The sequence below is a fragment of the Ranitomeya variabilis genome, chromosome 4 (assembly GCF_051348905.1).
Source record: "Ranitomeya variabilis isolate aRanVar5 chromosome 4, aRanVar5.hap1, whole genome shotgun sequence".
Taxonomy (NCBI): Eukaryota; Metazoa; Chordata; class Amphibia; order Anura; family Dendrobatidae; genus Ranitomeya; species Ranitomeya variabilis.
The window spans coordinates 337,519,953-337,538,281 of record NC_135235.1 but is presented as its reverse complement, the minus strand read 5'-3'; the positions used below and the strand labels follow the sequence as shown (position 1 = coordinate 337,538,281).

Sequence of the window (18,329 nt, the reverse complement as noted above, 5' to 3'; positions counted from 1 at the left end):
GAAAGAGCACAGCTGGAGGGCAATAATGGATTCATATCACTGGGGGTCCCAGCAGGAAGACCCTCCTAATAACCCCGGATAACACTGCATGAGCACAGAAGAGATTGCTCCCACGTAGCTTTATAAGTCTGCTACAGAGGCGACAATGAGGCCCTCGATACAAGAACGTCTTGTGTTTGGGAACCATCTGAATGGTACGTTTGTGATACTTTATGGCACAATGTATTATGAATATATTATAAATATTATATTAAAGCCTCTGTCCAGATTGCAATCATTTTAATGTACATGGGTGAAATAAGAATTTGATGCACTGATGATTTTGAAAGTTTCCCCCACCTACAAAAAATGGAGAGGTCTGTAATTTTTATCGTAGGTACACTTCAACTGTGACAGACAGAATCTATAAAAATGAGAATCACATTGTATGATTTTTAAATAATTAAATTGCATTTTAATGCATTAAATAAGTATCTGATATAAGGTAATAGAAAAACAGAACCTAATATTTGGTACATAAACTTTTGTTGGAAATTACAGAGGTCAGGCGTTAACTGTAGTTCTTGACTGAGTGACTGCAGTAGGGATTTTGGCCCACTCCTCCATACAGATCTTCCCCAGATCTTTCAGGTTTAGGTTCAGTCGCTGAACAACATTGAGTTTCAGCTCCCTCCAAAGATTTTCTTTCAGGTTCAGGTGTGGAGACTGGCTAGGCCACTCCAGGACCTTGGAATGCTTCTTATGGAGCCACTCCTTAGTTGCCCTGGCTGTGTGTTGTGTTTTGGGTCACTCTCATGATGGAAGACCCAGCCATGACCCATCTGTCATGTCGGACGCTGTTCACACTAGGGCGTCCGACAGACAGCGGTAATACCTCATTCATCCACTATATGCTCAGTGGCGCCGGTTAGATTCGATCCAGATTATCCGGGGTTAATCTGGCTGGTACTCGGGTTGAGGGCTGAGTCACGCCCACTGCCTTTAACCCCTTACTGACCTCGGACGGGATAGTACGTCCGAGGTCAGTTCCACTGCTTTGATGCAGGGCTCCGCGGTGAGCCCGCATTAAAGCCGGGACATGTCAGCTGTTTTGAACAGCTGACATGTGCCCACAATAGCGGCGGGTGAAATCCCGTTTTCTAGTACACGACATGGTAAAACCAATGATGTCGTTCAAAAGTACAACACGTCCCGCAAAAAATAAGCCATCACATGGCCAAATTGACGGAAAAATAAAAAAGTTATGGCTCTGGGAAGGAGGGGAGTGAAAAACGAACACGGGAAAACGGAAAATCCCAAGGTCATGAAGGGGTTAAATAGTTTTGCTGGGCTTTGGGCGTCGCCGATTATAGCTTCTGTCGTGTGCTTGGTTATCTCGGTCTGGAGTGGTGGTCTAGGAGGAGTTTCGTATTCGGTGGTGTATTTCCCTTTGTCATATTTTCTCCTTCCTTTATTTGTATTGTTTTGCCCTGTGCACTTATAGTGTATTCCTGTGTGACTGCGGCGTGGTGAATATTTTCCGTTATCCTTGTCTGTGCTAACTGTGGGTATTGGTGTGTGGTCTCTTCACTGGGTGGTGGGTGGTGGTTTCAGCCTAGGGTTAAGACAGGAGACAGGGTGAGGGTGGAGGCCCAGACATGCACACCATCAGTGTAAACTCTGGGAGAAGGGTCAGTCAGGGTTTCCCAGAGTTGAGGGAAATCACAGGGGCCTTGGTTATTAGCTCTTGCCTACCTAGGCTTCCCGTGAAACCATCTTCAATGCACTTACTGAGGGAAGGAGGTTGTTGGCCAAAATCTCACGATACATTACCCCATCCATCCTTGCTTCAAAACAGTACAGTCCTCCAGTCCCCTTTGTAGAAAAAGCACCCCTAAAGTATGACGTTTCCCCCACCATGCATCACGGTTGGGACAGTGTTCTTGGGGTTGTACTCATCCTTCTTCCTCCAAATGCGGCGAGTGGAGTTGATAGCAAAAGGTTCTATTTTGGTCTCATCTGACCACATGACCTTCTCCCATGCCTCCTCTGGATGATCCAGATGGTCATTGGCGAACTTCAAACAGGCCTGGACATGTGATGGCGTAGTGTGTTATTAAAGGGCCACTGTCACCCCCTCCAGCCGTTATAAACTAAAAGAGCCACCTTGTGCAGCAGTAATGCTGCAGTCTAACAAGGTGGCTCTTTTAGTTTTTGATTCCGTTATTCCCTCAATAAAGCGTTTTAAAATTTGCCCTAACTACCTGTCTGTAGACCTGGAGGCGGTCCGAAGCCTCCTCTGTGAATCTCCCAAAGGCCGTCACTCTTCTCTTCTGGGGATGTGGTCGCCGCCCCCTTCGCGCTGTTTCTTCTTAAATCCGGCGCCTGCGCTGTGCGTGCCTGGGACAGGCGCAGTCTTCATTGTCCGTCATAGGTCAGATGCAGGGTGCCTGACTGCGCCTGTGCGGGCAGTGCGGCCACCCTGTTGCTGAATCCCCGCCCCGCACTGTGTTATTCATTATGCACAGTGCGGGGCTGGGGTTCCTGGGCATGCGCACTGCGCTGTTCAGACGCTCCCCCAGCTCAGACGCTCCCCCAGCTCCCCCGCCTTCCAGCGTTGTTATTTGCGGCTGCTTCATTCCAAATGCTGGCAAGGAAACCTGTATATTACGGCAACGCTGGAAGGTGGGGGACCGGGGGAGCGTCTGAACAGCGCAGTGCGCATGCCCAGGAACCCCAGCCCCGCACTGTGCATAATGAATAACACAGTGCGGGGCGGGGATTCAGCAACAGGGTGGCCGCACTGCCCGCACAGGCGCAGTCAGGCACCCTGGATCTGACCTATGACGGACAATGAAGACTGCGCCTGTCACAGGCAGGCACGCACAGCGCAGGCGCCGGATTTAAGAAGAAACAGCGCGAAGGGGGCGGCGACCACATCCCCAGAAGAGAAGAGTGACGGCCGTTGGGAGATTCACAGAGGAGGCTTCGGACCGCCTCCAGGTCTACAGACAGGTAGTTAGGGCAAATTTTAAAACGCTTTATTGAGGGAATAACGGAATCAAAAACTAAAAGAGCCACCTTGTTAGAATGCAGCATTACTGCTGCACAAGGTGGATCTTTTAGTTTATAATGGCTGGAGGGGGTGACAGTGGCCCTTTAACAGTAAGGTTTAGAGACTGTGGTCCATATCTCTTCAGGTCATTAACCAGGTCCTCATATGTAGCTAAAGGTACCTTCACACTAAACGATATCGCTAGCGATCCGTGACGTTGAAGCGTCCTGGCTAGCGATATCGTTTAGTTTGACACGCAGCAGCGATCAGGATCCTGCTGTGATATCGCTGATCGTTGAACAAAGTTCAGAACTTTATTTGGTCGTCAGATCGCCGTGTATCGTTGTGTTTGACACCAAAAGCAACGATACCAGCGATGTTTTACACTGGTAACCAGGGTAAACATCGGGTTACTAAGCGCAGGGCCGCGCTTAGTAACCCGATGTTTACCCTGGTTACCAGTGTAAAATGTAAAAAAAACAAACGGTACATACTCACCTTCGCATCCCCCGGCGTCCGCTTCCCACACTGACTGAGCGCCGTAAAGTGAAAGTGAAAGTACAGCACAGCGGTGACGTCACCGCTCTGCTGTTAGGGCCGGCGCTCAGTCAGTGCAGGAAGCGGACGCCGGGGGACGAGAATGTAAGTATGTACGGTTTGTTTTTTTTACATTTTACGCTGGTAACCAGGGTAAACATCGGGTTACTAAGCGCGGCCCTGCGCTTAGCAACCCGATGTTTACCCTGGTTACCCGGGGGCCTCGGCATCGTTGGTCGCTGGAGAGCGGTCTATGTGACAGCTCTCCAGCGATCAAACAGCGACGCTGCAGCGATCAGCATCGTTGTCGCTATCGCTGCAGCGTCGCTTAATGTGAAGGTACCTTAAGAGCTGATTTCTGAACTCTCTCAAAAGCATTCTTACCCCATGGGGCTAGACCCTGCATGAAGCCCCAGATCGAGGCAGATTGACAGTCATCTTGTGTTTATTCTATTTTCTAATGATTGTGCCAACAGTTGTTGCCTTCTCACCAAGGTGCTAGCCTATTGTCATGTAGCCCATCCCAGCCTTGTGCATGTCTACAATTGTTTCCCTGGTGTCCTTAGACAGCTCTTTGGTCTTGGCCATGGTGGAGAGGTTGGAGTGTGATTGAGTTCAAACAGGTGCAATTAATACAGGTAATGATGGCATCGTAGAGTATCTATGATGAATATTACAGACCTCTCCATTCTTTGTTGGTGGGAAAATTTTCAAAAGTCGTCAGTGTATCAAATAGTCATTTTCCCCACTGTATTGCTACACATAGCATTCATCCAACAGGGAGGCCATTGATTGGTTGTATGTTTGGGGTCATTGTCCTTCTGCATTATAAATCTGGAACTAATGTCATTAAGATGTATATTAAGCGTAAAGAACAAAAAGAGACCTGGAAGGGATGATATGGCCGCACACAGCCCTGATCCAAAGATCATTGCGTCTGTATGAGATTATATGAACAGATATAATTTGCACAAGCCTCAGGGTATGTGCACACGTCCGGATTTCTTGCAGAAATTTCCTGAAGAAAACCGGAAATTTTCTGCAAGAAATCCGCATTTTTTTTTGCGTTTTTTTTTCCGTTTTTTTTAGCATTCTGCAAGCGTAATTAGCTTGCAGAATGCTAAAGTTTTCCAAGCGATCTGTAGCATCGCTTGGAAAACTGATTGACAGGTTGGTCACACTTGTCAAACATAGTGTTTGACAAGTGTGACCAACTTTTTACTATAGATGCTGCCTATGCAGCATCAATAGTAAAATATAGAATGTTTAAAAATAATAAAAAAATTTTTAAAAAATGGTTATACTCACCTGCAGACAGGCGATAATAATAATTTTTATTTATATAGCGCCAACATATTCCGCAGCGCTTTACAACTTATAGAGCGCTTTACAACTCCGTTCCTATAGATGGTTTGTGTGTGAAGGACCTTCGATGACATCGCGGCTTGTGATTGGTCGCGTGAGCGGTCACGTGACCAATCACAAGACCGCGACGTCATCGCAGGTCCTTCACCACACCATCTATAGGAACGGAAGCGGCAGCATGCACCGGAGAGGCGGGAACACTCCTGGGGCCATCAGAGGGTGAGTATATCACTATTTTTTTTACCAATTATATGGTGCCCAGTCCGTGGAGGAGAGTCTCCTCTCCTTCACCCTGGGTACCAACCGCACATAATCTGCTTACTTCCCGCATGGTGGGCACAGCCCCGTGCGGGAAGTAAGCAGATCAATGCACTCCTAGGTGTGCGGAATCCCCACAATTCCGCAATTTTAATGAACATGTTGCTTTTTTTTCCGCGCTGCGATTTTTTCGCGGAAAAAAATGCAACATTTGCACAAAAAATGCGGAATACCCTGTAAATAATAGGAGGCATATGTAAGCGTTTTTTTCGCGTTTTTATAGCGAAAAAACGCGAAAAAAACACGAAAAATCCTGAACGTCTGCACATGGCCTCATACACAGATCTGTGGTTGGTTCTCCAAGATGTTCAGAACAACCCCTGTGCCGAGATCCTACACACTCAGTGGTCAATTAACCTAGAAGTGACGCTTTGATCCTTTCTGAAGGTAAAGGGCAGTCACACAAACACTGCTTGGATTACCAGTTAACAAAATGCAAACTATTGACACGCCTACCGGTATTTTTTTAAAGAATTCTTAGTTTGTATCATTTGTTCCACATGTGCTTAAAAGTTTCACAATATTGTATATATATCACACCCATCCTTAAGAACCCTCATCTAATTATTCTCCCTTGCTATCAAAATGTAAAAGTAATTAACCGAATCAGTAAACTCCGAAAACAAAATAATTCAACAAACCAAAATTGCATTCTTATTCTTTGGTTGCAGCAATAACGCAATGCTGTAGAAATCAAAATGTAATTTCTATCCCAAAATGGTATCAATAATAACACTGTCTCGCATTGCAAGAAACAACCCCTCACACAGAAACATTGACCAAAACATTTTCTTTTAATTTTAATTTAATTTTAATTTTAAACTCTTAAGAGTTTGATAATCCTCTCCTTTGTTTCAATTGATATCTCTCGTGTTGGAGCCATGATTCATGTCAATCCACTTGATGCAACAGCTCTCCAAGGTGCGATCACTCCTTGTTAGATGCAGAATAACGAGCAGATCTAATTTGATACAGGTGTCATTTTTGGGTATGAAAATTTACAGGGTGATTCCATAATTTTTTCCTCAGAATTGAGTGATTCCATAATTTTTTCCCTATGCTTGGTTAAAAAAAAGTAACCATTACTGACTGCCACATTTTTTGTTCTTAATTTCTTTTAGTGTTTCTTAAAGCCAGAAAGTTGCCATTTGAAATGACTTTAGTTTTGTGCCATGTCTGCGATCTGCTTTTTTTCTACAAAATTAAACAACTGAATGAACATCCTCCAAGGACGGTGATTCCATCATTTTTGCCAGGGGTTGTAATCAGAGCACCACATGAAGACCCCCACAAGCCTGCCCGGAGCACGAGCATATCATTAGCTCAAAACTGAAAATAAAGATTACACAACAACCACAAGACGGATTTCATCACCAGGTCTCCTTACTCAGTATAACGACGCCAACCAGACACTGTCTGTAGGTTACTGTGCACAATCCTGCTGACAGAGGCACTTTAAATCTGTCTCTAGTGATCGGTTAAATAACTCTAAGCCAGTAGGTAATTTTAAACGTGGGAGTTGTTCTTTTTGTAAAGAGGTGAGGCCCATTATACTGTATGGAGCACTATGTGGGGCCCATTATACTGTATGGAAGCACTATGTGGGGCCCATTATACTGTATGGAGCACTATGTGGGGTCATTACACAATATGGAGCACTATGTGGGGCCATTATACAGTATGGAGCACTAAATGGTGCCCATTCAGTAGGGAGCACTATGTGGAGCCATTATACTGTATGGAGCACTATGTGGGGCCACTATACTGTATGGAACACTTTTTGTGGCCATTATACCATATGGAACCTTTTTAGGGGGCCATTATACTGTATGGAGCACTATCTGGGCCATTATACTGTATGGAAGGCAATGCAGGGCTCCATTATACTTTATGGAGCACTATGTGGGCCATTATACTGTATGGAAGACTATGCAGGGACCATTGTTCTGAACGGAGCACTATGTGGCCCATTATACTGTATGGAAGGCAATGCAGGGCCCCATTATACTGTATGGAGGACTGTGCAGGGACCATTGTTCTGAATGGAGCACTATGTGGGCCATTATACTGTACTAGATGGTGGCCCGATTCTAACGCATCGGGTATTCTAGAATATGCATGTCCATGTAGTATATTGCCCAGTGATGTAGTATATTGCCCAGTTACGTAGGATATTGCCCAGTTACGTAGGATATTGCCCAGTTACGTAGGATATTGCCCAGTGACGTAGGATATTGCCCAGTGACGTAGGATATTGCCCAGTGACGTAGGATATTGCCCAGTGACGTAGGATATTGCCCAGTGACGTAGTATGTTGCCCAGTGACGTAGTATGTTGCCCAGTGACGTAGTATATTGCCCAGTGACGTAGTATATTGCCCAGTGACGTAGTATATTGCTCAGTTACGTAGTATACAGCACAGAGCCACGTAGTATATTGCACAGCGACGTAGTATACAGCCACGTAGAATATTGCCCAGTTACGTAGTATATTGCCCAGCCTCGTAGTATATTGCCAGTGACGTAGTATATTGCCCAGTGACATAGTATACAGCACAGAGCCACATAGTATACAGCACAGAGCCACGTAGTATACAGCACAGAGCCACGTAATATATTGCCCAGCCACGTATGTCACAGGTTAAAAAATAAACATATACTCACCTTCCGAGGGGCCCCTTGTAGTTCTGTGGCCTATGTTCGGTTCAGGCGGCAGCTTCCGGTCCGAGGGTGTGATGACGTCGCGCACGGCAGGTCCTTCTCGCGCAGGCGTGCAGGGCCTGCTATGACGTCGCGGTCACATGACTGTGACGTCATGGCAGGTTGTTCTCGCGCAGGGCCTGTGATGACGTTGCGGTCACATGACTGTGACATCATGGCAGGTCCTTGTCGCACACCAAACTTAGCACCGGAACCTGCCGCTTGCATGGACCGGTCACCGTAGCGTCAGAAAGGTGGCGGAAGGTGAGTATATAATGATTTGTTTGTTTTTTTTTTAGTATTTTTAACATTAGATGTTTTTACTATTGAGGCTGCATAGGCAGCCTCAATAGTAAAAACTTGGTCACACAGGGTTAATAGCGGCGGTAACGGAGTGAGTTACCCGCGGCATAACGCGGTCCGTTACCGCTGGCATTAACCCTGTGTGAGCCGTGACTGCGGGGAGTATGGAGCGGGCGCCGGGCAGTGACTGCAGGGGAGTAGGGAGGGACTAATCGGACCGTACCCGTCGCTGATTGGTCGCGGCAGCCATGACAGGCAGCTGGCGAGACCAATCAGCGAATGAATATCCGTGACGGAAGTTGCCGACAGAAAGATGGAAGTACCCCTTAGACAATTAGATATATAGATGGTAGGCAATGCAGGGCCCCATTATACTGTATGGAAGACTATGCAGGGACCATTGTTCTGAATGGAGCACTATGTGGGCCATTATACTGTATGGAAGGCAATGCAGGGCCCCATTATACTGTATGGAGAACTATGCAGGGACCATTATGCTGTATGGAGCACTTTTTGTGGCCATTATACTGTATGGAGAGCTGTGTGGGGATTACAGTTGGAGAATCATACTGTGATGAGTCACCATTCCTTCTCAACAAAAAAGTGGCACTCACTGTGTGGGACGCACACCCATATTTACCAAAGGAACCCACCTAGAGATGTCACAGCAACCAAAGAAGTGTAGACAGAGTCTAGTCCAGGGTGTTAAATACAAAAAAAAAGAAAAAAGGATGAAGTTTATTTTGCCATATCAAGCTCAACGTTTCGACCTAGTGAGTCTTTTTCAAGTACACATAATAAAAAATCATGGTGAACTTCTATAATGTAGTTAATAAACAAGCACCAGCATAAAATATAATGTTTAAAAACATTAACCATCCACAAACAGTCACAAAAATTAGTCAAGCTCAATAACATCTGCCAGTATACAGCAGGGGAAGAACTCCCCATGTAGGTTTTTGGTTCCCCTTTATTTTCCCTCTTTCTTCTCCCTTTTTGTACCTCCCCTTGGTTTTTTCTTTATTTTTTCATTTTCTTGCAGTGTGTGTATTGATCCGGTGTGATCTATGGGAGGTGAGGACACCGCCACTGCCATAGTGATAAGGCCTGAGCCAGGATTGGCTGACCTTACTGTTTTGGAAGACGATTGGCTTTCTGTTGCCTTGGCGATCGGATGCCTTCTGAGGATTGGTTGGGATGATACACACCCTTCTTTATGTTACTGCTGGCGCAATTTGGTGCCAAAGTTATTAATTTAGAATAACCTGACAGAATGGGATTGGGCCTTGGTAACCCGGGCAAGGATACCGCTGCATTACTGGTGGCTCTATACACTGGGCATACACCAAGCATGCTTTCTACAGTATGTGGGGAGATCTTCCCCTGCTGTATATTGGCATGTGCTACACATCTTATGTAATGATTGGGACTGAGGATGGATAGTATATGTAAGCATTATATGCTGGTGGGCTTGGTCTGTATGGTGACTGGTGCTTGTGTTTTACCAGCACCCTGGACTGGACGCAGTCTACACTTCTTTGGTAGTTGGGGGGTCACCATTCAATTCATCATTTGGGGAACGGAGGGTGGGTGAGGGGAGGAGGTTCATACTGTGGAGGGTACCATGGAGGAATTATACGGTGTTTGGGGAGACTTTTGTTTGCATCATACTCCATCTGCATTTGAGGGTTTTTGTCCTCTGTAACTACATATGTAAATTAGGCTATCGGGCTATAGGCTTTTTGCTGCTCTTATATAACATTATATTATTCCAATATTTTTTTTCTAAGATCTATTAATTAAAATGTACCTTGTTAGTGGGCCAACCCCTTTAAGTTTCTTTCCATATGAAAAGGTTCATTGTAAGGCTATGTGCACATGTTCAGGATTTCTTGCAGAAATTTCCTGAGCAAAACAGGACATTTTCTGCAAGAAATCCGCATGCGTTTTTTTGCACGTTTTTTCCAGAGCTTCCCAATGCATTAAATAGCGGGAAAAACGCAAAAAATCCGCAAAATTAATGAACATGCTGCGGTTTTTTTCACGGAAAAAAACGTATCATGTGCACAAAAATTGCGGAATGCATTCTAAATGATTGGATGCATATGTATGCGTTTTTTATGCGATTTTATAGCGTTTTTATAGTGAAAAAAACGCGAAAAATCCGCAACGTGTGCACACAGCCTTATATTTGATGATCAGGAAAAACATCCTCAATTGTAGACATGTATTAATACATATCGGGGTTGGCCCGCGACTCTGTCCAAGCTTTTAATCTTGGCTTTTGTGTATTGCGTTAGATATCCATGTCCTATATTGATTAAACATACATGATACACGATTTTCATAATTTTAATCCTGAGATTTTGAGACCTGCAGGACTAGAGAGGGTTAACCTATCCTCCCACCCAACGTTACGCTCCTGCCTCCCACCCAACGTTACGCTCCTGCCTCCCACCCCAACGCTACTCTCTTTCCTCCCACCTCAACGTTACTCTCTTTCCTCCCACCCCAACGTTACGCTCCTGCCTCCCACCCCAACATTACGCTCCTGCCTCCCACCCCAAAATTACGCACCTGCCTCCCACCCCAACATTACGCACCTGCCTCCCACCCCAACATTACGCACCTGCCTCCCCTCCACGTTACTCTCTTGCCTCCCACCCCATTACGCTCCTGCCTCCCACCCCAACGTTACTCTCTTGCCTCCCACACCAACGTTACGCTCCTGCCTCCTCTCCACGTTACTCTTGCCTTCAACCCCAACATTATGCTCCTGCTTCCCACTTCCTACTTATAAATCCTTCAGCTACCCATTATTCACTGACATGAGTGCCCAAAATGTGTCTCCTTCATACATCTGTCACATTATTATTATTATTTATTTATATAGCACCATTGATTCCATGGTGCTGTACATGAGAAGGGGTTACATACAAATTACAGATATCACTAACAGTAAGCAAACTAACAATTACAGACATACAGAGGGGCGAGGAACCTGCCCTTGCGGGCTTACATGCTACAGGATGGTGGGGATGGATAGAATAGGTTGAGGGTTGCAGGGGCTTCGCTGTTGGTGAGGCAGTATCTCCGGTAGTGATGAGGAGGCAGCGGGGTCAGTACAGGCTGCAGGCTTTCCTGAAGAGGTGGGTTTTCAGGTTCCGTCTGAAGGATCACATAACCTCCTGCTACCTCCCCACATGTAATCTCCAGTCCTCACAGGTCCTCCTCCTCTGCTCTGTCACAACTGTCTCTAAGCGCTGTTCTGCCGTGCCCCCGACTATGGAGTTCAATACCACAATCATTCTCTCTCTCACCAATCGGCGAACACCTGGAAACCCACTAGAGTCTACTATTACCATCCCCTGCTGCTAGCACAGCTTCTGCCCTCGCCACTACCTCAGACCAGGAGGCTGTAAGCCCTCAGGGACAGACTCCTCTCCCATTTTACTTCGCCTCATTGACTTGTATTTGCTGGGGACCTTGTTATATACTGTTAGATGATTGTTATGGAAAGTAAAAAGTCTATTTTTATAATATACAGAACTCTAGAATAAGGGCACAGTAATAATTATCACCATGTTCTCAGCTTCCACCTATCCTGGATAATTCTATGAGCCCATGTGTAGATTGCACTTGGGAACGCTCTGGAAAGCTACAGCCATGAACCCAAATGTACTGAAGCCTTCAAAAGGTTATAAGGAGGTCAAGTTGTCCTGACTATTCGTCAACTCAAGCGCAGAGAGAACGCCGTCTCGTGTCTTCTAGTGTGTCATACAGGCAAATTACAAGAAACCATGGAAGGAATGGACAGACGAGTCTACCAGGGCAGATAAGAGGGCACAAGGGCCTGTCATCAGGACACAACGCTTCAAATTAGTCAAATGGTTTCCTAACAAATATGGAATGGTCTGCAAATAAATATTAATACAATAAAAAAAACATTCACAATCAAAATTCTAAGACTTTAGAACACTTTATAGTGTTGTCATTGTGAGATAAAGATAAAGGGTTTTTTCTTTTAGGACTCTTTCTGCGCAGCAGCAGAAACTCAGTGCTGGACTTGGAGAGGCTAAGTAAAGTGCAATTTTTTTTTTTTTGCTTAGAAAAAACTTAAGCCGGAGAACAATTTACATCCTTGCTTAAGTTTTGTGTCAGACTTACCAGTCTCTCCATTTCTTGTTCTCTTAGCCTCTCTTCCCGTTGTCTCCGGTGGTAATCCAGTAAATCTTCCTGATTGTCGCTGATGTCACTGATGCTATTTTTGCGCTCTCTGAGAATATGTGCCTTCCTTTGAGATTTTGGGCTTTGATTTGGAGATACCAAGGATCCTTGACTGTAGGCTGGAGTTAATCGTCGAGAAATTTCCTGAAAAGAAGAGGGTGAAGGGCTGCGATCCCTTATGGGCCTGGAGAAATTATCTTCAGAACCAGGAGAACTTGCACTGCCCACCCTGCGGCGAGCTGGAGCTCGAGGACTATCAGGAACTCGTGATGGACTCTCTAAGACAGCATTTGATGAACCGGATATTGCCCTCCGTGATAAAGAAGGACTTAGAGGTGGAAGATTTCTCATACTCTCCGGATTTTTTCGTTCCAGCCTAGGACTTTCTGGAGGCAAACTTCTTGCTACACCCACCAGCTGCCTGTAGGGACTTGAAGGTCGATCCATAATTGAATGCTGAAACTTACTTCCCAGGAGAGGACTGCTTGGAACACTTAAACCGCCCATTCGGGTAGATGCTCCTGGACTTGGAGGACTTATAAGAGAATTTCCACCCATTCCCCGTGAGGAACGTAGATCCAAACTGCTTCCTCCATAAATTGGCGTTGGACGTGGCAAGGAGTGACTAAAACTAGACGTTCGGTGTGGCACAACTGGAGGTATTAATGAAGGTACACCATCCTGGCCAGAAGGGCTCGTGAGGCTAATGCTTCCAGGAGAAGACAGTGGAGAAGTAAAGGCGTTTTCATATCCAGAGTTGGAGGAAAGCGGACTGGTAGGTGGCGATAGCATGCGCCGGCTTCCTCCATTAGATAAACAGAAAAGGCTGTGAGTAGATGACTGGGACAATTTCCTGACTGGTGATGTGGACCTTTCCAGAACCAAAGAATCCATGATGTCCTGAAGGTTTTTCTCTATAGAGCTCACCAATGAAGTATGTGAAGGGACATTAGACTGGTATCCACCATCGTGGCAGCCATTTAACAGGGCGGTGGAGTTTTCTAAAATGAAAAGTGTAAAAAAGATAGAAAATAATAAGGATTAGGAATAAGACTTGTGTATTAATTTAAAGGGTCTTACAAAACAAAAGACATTGGCCAAATAATCAGCTAAAACATTGGGAAAAATGTATCCCTAACAGCGCTTCGGGCAGATTAAGGTGTGCACATACAGTATAAGGTGAGTAATTCCTCAGTAGCTTGGTATAACTGGTGTCATTCACGCATAATATTTGTAAATATGTTTCACAAGATATTCTTGGGAAATGAAGGTTTTTTTACCTGCTGTTAAGTGACTGCATAGAAGATGTATGAAGTTTGCCATCTTTGGTTCTTGAGAGCCGTGATGCACCAGACCTGCTGCTGTGTCACTCTGTGGGAGGATCATGAAGTCCATTATCTCTGATCCTGGGAGCAATAGGAGAAGGTGCCGTGGTGCCCAGATCCTGTTGATGGCTACCAAGGGCTCGTAGGGTATCAAGCTGGTCCAGGAGGTGAGTACTTGCTGTTCTGAGTAGGTAAGACGATCAAAGTGAAGCCCCTGATGGTGGTGTGCGCTAAGGGATCACTGCCGGTTGACCCGAGCGGTAATCCTGATGAAGAAAGCCACAGCTTTTGAAATGCGTTGGATATTGCTTTCTTTCCAGCCTGACTTTGCGTCAGGACTTTAGTGACGTCACTGTCCATGATCTGTTAGCGGTGCATCACCACTCAGGTCAACCGACAGTGATCCCTCAGCGCACGCCACCGGCCGGGGCTGCGCTGCTGCACTTTCATCGCCTTATCTACTCCAGACAGCAAGTTCTCACCTCCTGGATCAGTTTGATACCCTGCGATCCGTCGGTATTCAACAACTCCTAGGAACTGTGCACCACGGGATCTTCTCCCATGATCAGAGAAAATGGACTTCACGCATCTCCCACAGAGTGACACAGCAGCAGGTCTGGTGCATCACGGCACTTCCTTCACCGCTCCCAAGGACCAAAAACAGCGAACTTCACGCAACAGTCACAAAACAGCAGGTAAAAAAACCTTCCTTTCCCAAGAACATCTTGTGAAACATATTTACATATATTATGTGTGGATGACACCTGTTACACCAATCTACTTGTGCGACCTCATCTGATCACCGGTCTTACCTTATACTGTATGTGCACACCTGAATCTGCTGAAGCGCCGTTTGGACTTAACTTTTTATACACTTTTCAAGCAATGGGTGATAGTGGTTTACCAAAGCAGGCAGCTGGGTAGTTTTTCATTGTGTCTAGCGCTAGTGTCTCAACTCCTGAAAATGTACCCCTGCAATTTATAATTAGCTTTTGAGAAGCTAAATCATAGCGGACATCAAAAATGGCTGCAATTCCTGGTGTCACTTGTGCAAAAAACACCAAGCTAACAAAGAACGAACAATGCAAAAAAGATCATACCGCCAAAGTATGGCAATCATTCTAAACTTTCATTTGTTAATACATGTCCATTTTTATATTTTAAGAGAAAAAATCCATTAGGTCAATTCTCAGACTGCCAAGTACTAGTGATACAACCCTGGACCCAAGTGTCTGCCCCCCAAGGTAAGCCCCCAGCAGGCGGTCTGATCAGCTCTTACCAACAGCATGTAAGCTTGATGAGGAGCTCCTCCCTGTGGAAGGAATCATGGTTTTCATCCAGAGAGCCTCAGCTGGGTGATTAAATCGCAAAAATGTCGACTGGCCCAAGCAGATCATACAACCTGTGAAGAAACGTTATATATTATTTTTTGCAATTCCTGCAGATTATTCCTAAGTGTGGCAATGCGACTGTTTCTCACCCGGTGGCCAGCACGATTATCAGACTCTAGGCAAGACTGCTTTCTACATTAGAAGTTTGGCAGAATTTGGCTAAAAGGCAGGGAGGGATTTCTGTGACTCAACACACAGGAGAATAGCATTATGGAAATAGCAGCCATTACTCCGGCCTTACAGAAACTCCCAACAACTGAAAAGATCACAGTACCGAAACCCAGATCACTGCACAGGAACAGAAGGCGAACCGATGACATCCACTGCAAAAATAAGAGTGTTTTTACATCGCATTTTGTGTCCCCTTTGGGGCATAAGTCCAAAATCCCCCGAAAAATGGGGTCCAGACGCATACACCAACGGAGTCACTAGACTGTAATGCTGTCAGCATTAAACAAAAACAAACGTGAGTGTATGCCATGCCTACTGGAGGTGGACACTCAGGAGAAGTCTACCAAGTCCGAGTGTCCACCTCCTGTAGGCGTACACTCCCAAAAACCGTGCACGGCAGAGCTCACTCGCTCTGCCGTCACCATTACAGTCTATTGATCCTGTCGGTGCATGTGTCTGGACCCCATTTTTCAGGAGATTTTGGACGTATGCCCCGATGGGGACACATAAGGCAATGTGAAAGCACCCCAACACTGAAAAATATTGCCAAGTAGGTGATCTGGACCTCCAGGGGAAGAGGCAAGAAGTAAAATGTCCTAGTGATAGCTCTTCATAAGATCTTTTGTATCTTTTTTTCTTATCTGTTTAAATGGCCAGTCTATTAGCATCCTTCAGTGTAATAGCTAGGTGCTAGCGTGAGCGCTGGGGTCCTGGATTGTAACTCCACCAAGGACAACATCTGCAAGGAGTCTGTAGGTTCTCCCCATGTTTGCGTGGGCTTCCTCCGGGTCTCCGGTTTGCTCTCACATGCCAAAGACATACTGATAGGGAATTTAGATTGTGAGTCCAAATGGGGGCAGTGATTATGTCTGTAAAATGCTATATAAATGAGTAATATAAATATATAAATTAAAAAACAGGATTACCACATTTCCAAAAAGACAAAAAAACTGGAGCAAGTTAAGAGCCACCAGGATGGTGAGCAGACAGTAAACTATGTCCTACCAGGAACGGTTAAAGGATCTGGCAATGTTTAGCTTGCAAAAAAGTAGGTGAAGAGGAGACTTTATAGCAGTCTACAAATATCTGAGGGGATGTCAAAGTGTAGGGGGTCATCATTATGCTCATTTGTACATGGAAATACTAGAAGCAATGGAATGAAACTGAAAGGGAGAAGATACAGATTAGATATTAGAAAAAAACTTCTGACAGGGAGATCAATGAGTGGAACAGGCTGCCACGAGAGCTGGTGAATTCTTCAATTGAGGTCTTCAGAGGCTGGACAAACATTTCTCTGAGATGGTTTAGTGAATCCTGCTTTGAGCAGGGGGTTGGACACAATGACCCTGGAGGTCTCTTCCAACTCTATCATTCTATGATTATAGACTTATGATTCTACCTTAGGGCAGATGTGAACAACACTTTACAGCCATGATTTTTCTTACACATAAAACAAGTGTGCTTATTTACGGTGAGTTTGGGGGAGAAAACAGCGTTCAGGACACAGTGACCTAATATACATGGCCAGTTGTGTCTTGTGGCTGACCACATCTATCTCTACGACCTGTCAAACGGCATGTACTATTCACCCGACCAAGATACGTAAGAAGTCAAACATGTCCAACTCATCATTTGTCACCTGAAGGACAGTTAGCCCCTAGACACTTTAGGTAGTCATCAGCCAAATGATGGTTGAGCTGTCTCACCTGAGCGCTCCTGTGCTCTCTATCAGAGAGTTGTTGGCAGGAATCCCTGGTGGTGGCTTATCTGCAGGTCAAACGGATCAGCAATCCAATATCTGACATGTTGGATCCTTGTCTCTTCCGATATCCTCTTTGATACACATTAGACTGTAGGCTGAACCCGTCAGTATCGGCAGATTCAGCGGACAGTAGACCATTGTGGGCCTTTAGAAGGGCCAAGAGAAGCTGCAGGACAACCCTGCTCACAGACCATACCATGCCAGAAGAATTTTGTGAGCGTCCCTAGGATTTTGAGGTCATGCGTAGACACCCTCGTAGTTATGGGGCACAATAGATGGTCTGTTAAACCCTCATCAAACCCAGGGGCAGGTGCGCTCAGCCAAGAACTGCTCTACCCTCAACCCAGATGACAGATGCCACAGAATTTATACTAACGGCGTTGTCTGACAGCTCTTAAAAGATCAAATTTCAGTTACTTCAGATTTATAACATATGAATGTACTTAAAAATAAATCATTAGCAGCAATAGTAAAAGGACAGCTGTCGTTTACAGGGTGTTACACGGCCGCCGTGGCCTTTATAGGGTGCTGGACTCCACTGTTCATATTCAACATCCGCCAGTCATAGTCACAGAGGCTTATTTACTGACAGGAACAGAGGGACAGAACACTACCAGCACCAAAAACTAAAGTTCAGATGTCCAATAATAACAACTAATGGTCAGTGCAGCACCTATATGTCCGGTCGCTCCATCTGCAGTGTCACCATTATTATACAGGAGAGAAATGTGACAGCAGCTTCTGGATGTCTACCGTGGCCTCATTGCCACCACTTAGCATTATGGGTGTTTTTTTAACCTTTTTTTTTTCTAGAAATGAAGAAGCAGACAGTTTTATCTTTAGATCTATTCCAAAATCAGACGCTAAATCTGTCATTTTTTTTACGAATAAAACACATTGGGCCCAATGCCTCAAAAGCTTTTACACCAGAATTCTAGCCTGAAAGCTCTGAAAAGTCACAAAATGTAGGTACAACCCAGAGCTCCACCTATATTTTGTGACTTCTGGGGTCTTCACGCCACTGTCTCCCAGCTCTGCCAAAATGGACGGAGCTGGGAAGCGGCATAGTGATCAACACTAGTCAAATTCATTACAATCAGCGGACATAAATCTCACTACGGCATGGACCGGAGTAGGATTTGTGCTGAGGAGCAGAGAGGTGCAAGCCTTTCATCCAGCGCTCCTGAATCATAGACA

The 18,329-nt window shown here is 45.4% G+C and overlaps 1 protein-coding gene across 15 annotated transcripts in view; it reads right to left on the bottom strand.

The window, feature by feature from the left end:
* The window catches only part of PHLDB1 (pleckstrin homology like domain family B member 1), a 282,210-nt gene that overhangs the window by 110,856 nt on the left and 153,025 nt on the right, over positions 1-18,329 (bottom strand). For all 15 annotated transcript variants that reach the window (XM_077250609.1, XM_077250611.1, XM_077250603.1 and 12 more), the window contains 2 exons: positions 15,088-15,210; positions 12,424-13,484 (listed from right to left, as the gene is read on the bottom strand). In XM_077250609.1, the coding sequence (XP_077106724.1) occupies positions 12,424-13,484; positions 15,088-15,210 (1,184 nt within the window). The remainder of the gene's footprint in view (positions 1-12,423; positions 13,485-15,087; positions 15,211-18,329) is intronic.